This window comes from Monopterus albus, unplaced genomic scaffold (assembly GCF_001952655.1).
Source record: "Monopterus albus unplaced genomic scaffold, M_albus_1.0 scaffold8184.1, whole genome shotgun sequence".
NCBI classification, from domain to species: Eukaryota; Metazoa; Chordata; class Actinopteri; order Synbranchiformes; family Synbranchidae; genus Monopterus; species Monopterus albus.
Window position 1 is genome coordinate 1 of NW_018136034.1, and position 526 is coordinate 526.

At 46.0% G+C, this 526-nt stretch overlaps 1 protein-coding gene across 1 annotated transcript; it reads left to right on the plus strand.

Moving 5' to 3' along the window:
• Positions 1 to 5: 5 nt before the first annotated feature.
• LOC109954395 (cytochrome P450 3A19-like) lies at positions 6 to 442 on the plus strand (the record flags this gene model as incomplete). Its single annotated transcript, XM_020589741.1, has 2 exons — positions 6 to 89; positions 180 to 442. Coding segments are annotated over 2 exons (315 nt in total), but the record flags the coding sequence as incomplete, so codon positions are not given.
• Between the last annotated feature and the right edge of the window lie 84 nt (positions 443 to 526).

Here is a 526-nt window from a genome sequence, read left to right on the forward strand (position 1 = left end):
CTCTCACTTACATCCTTTACAACCTGGCCATCAATCCGGATGCGATGCAAACCTTGCAGAAAGAAATTGATACCAGCCTACCAAGAGATGTACACTACCTCTGCCATTTCTCGCTGTCTGCAGTCAAAACGATACAACGGTGATCATGTAATGTATTAGCACTTTATTTTTTCCTCTAGTCTCCTGTTTCATATGAGGAGCTGGTTGGCCTGCAGTACCTGGACCAGGTTATTAATGAGTCCATGCGTTTGATTCCCACGGCACCTCGGCTTGAGAGGATGTGCAAAAAAACTGTCCAGGTCCAAGGCCTCACCATTCCTAAAGGAACCCTGATTGGGGTTCCTGTGGGCATGTTACACAAGGACCCACGCTTTTGGAGCTCGCCTGAGCTTTTCAGACCAGAGAGGTAAATGTACACTAAGCCAAGCCACAGGTTTGGTGTTTGTTGTGAGCAAAATGGAAAAGTGACAGGAAAGTCTTGTTTTCTTCCACCTTAACTACTGGTCAGCATTGTATTTGTACCTGA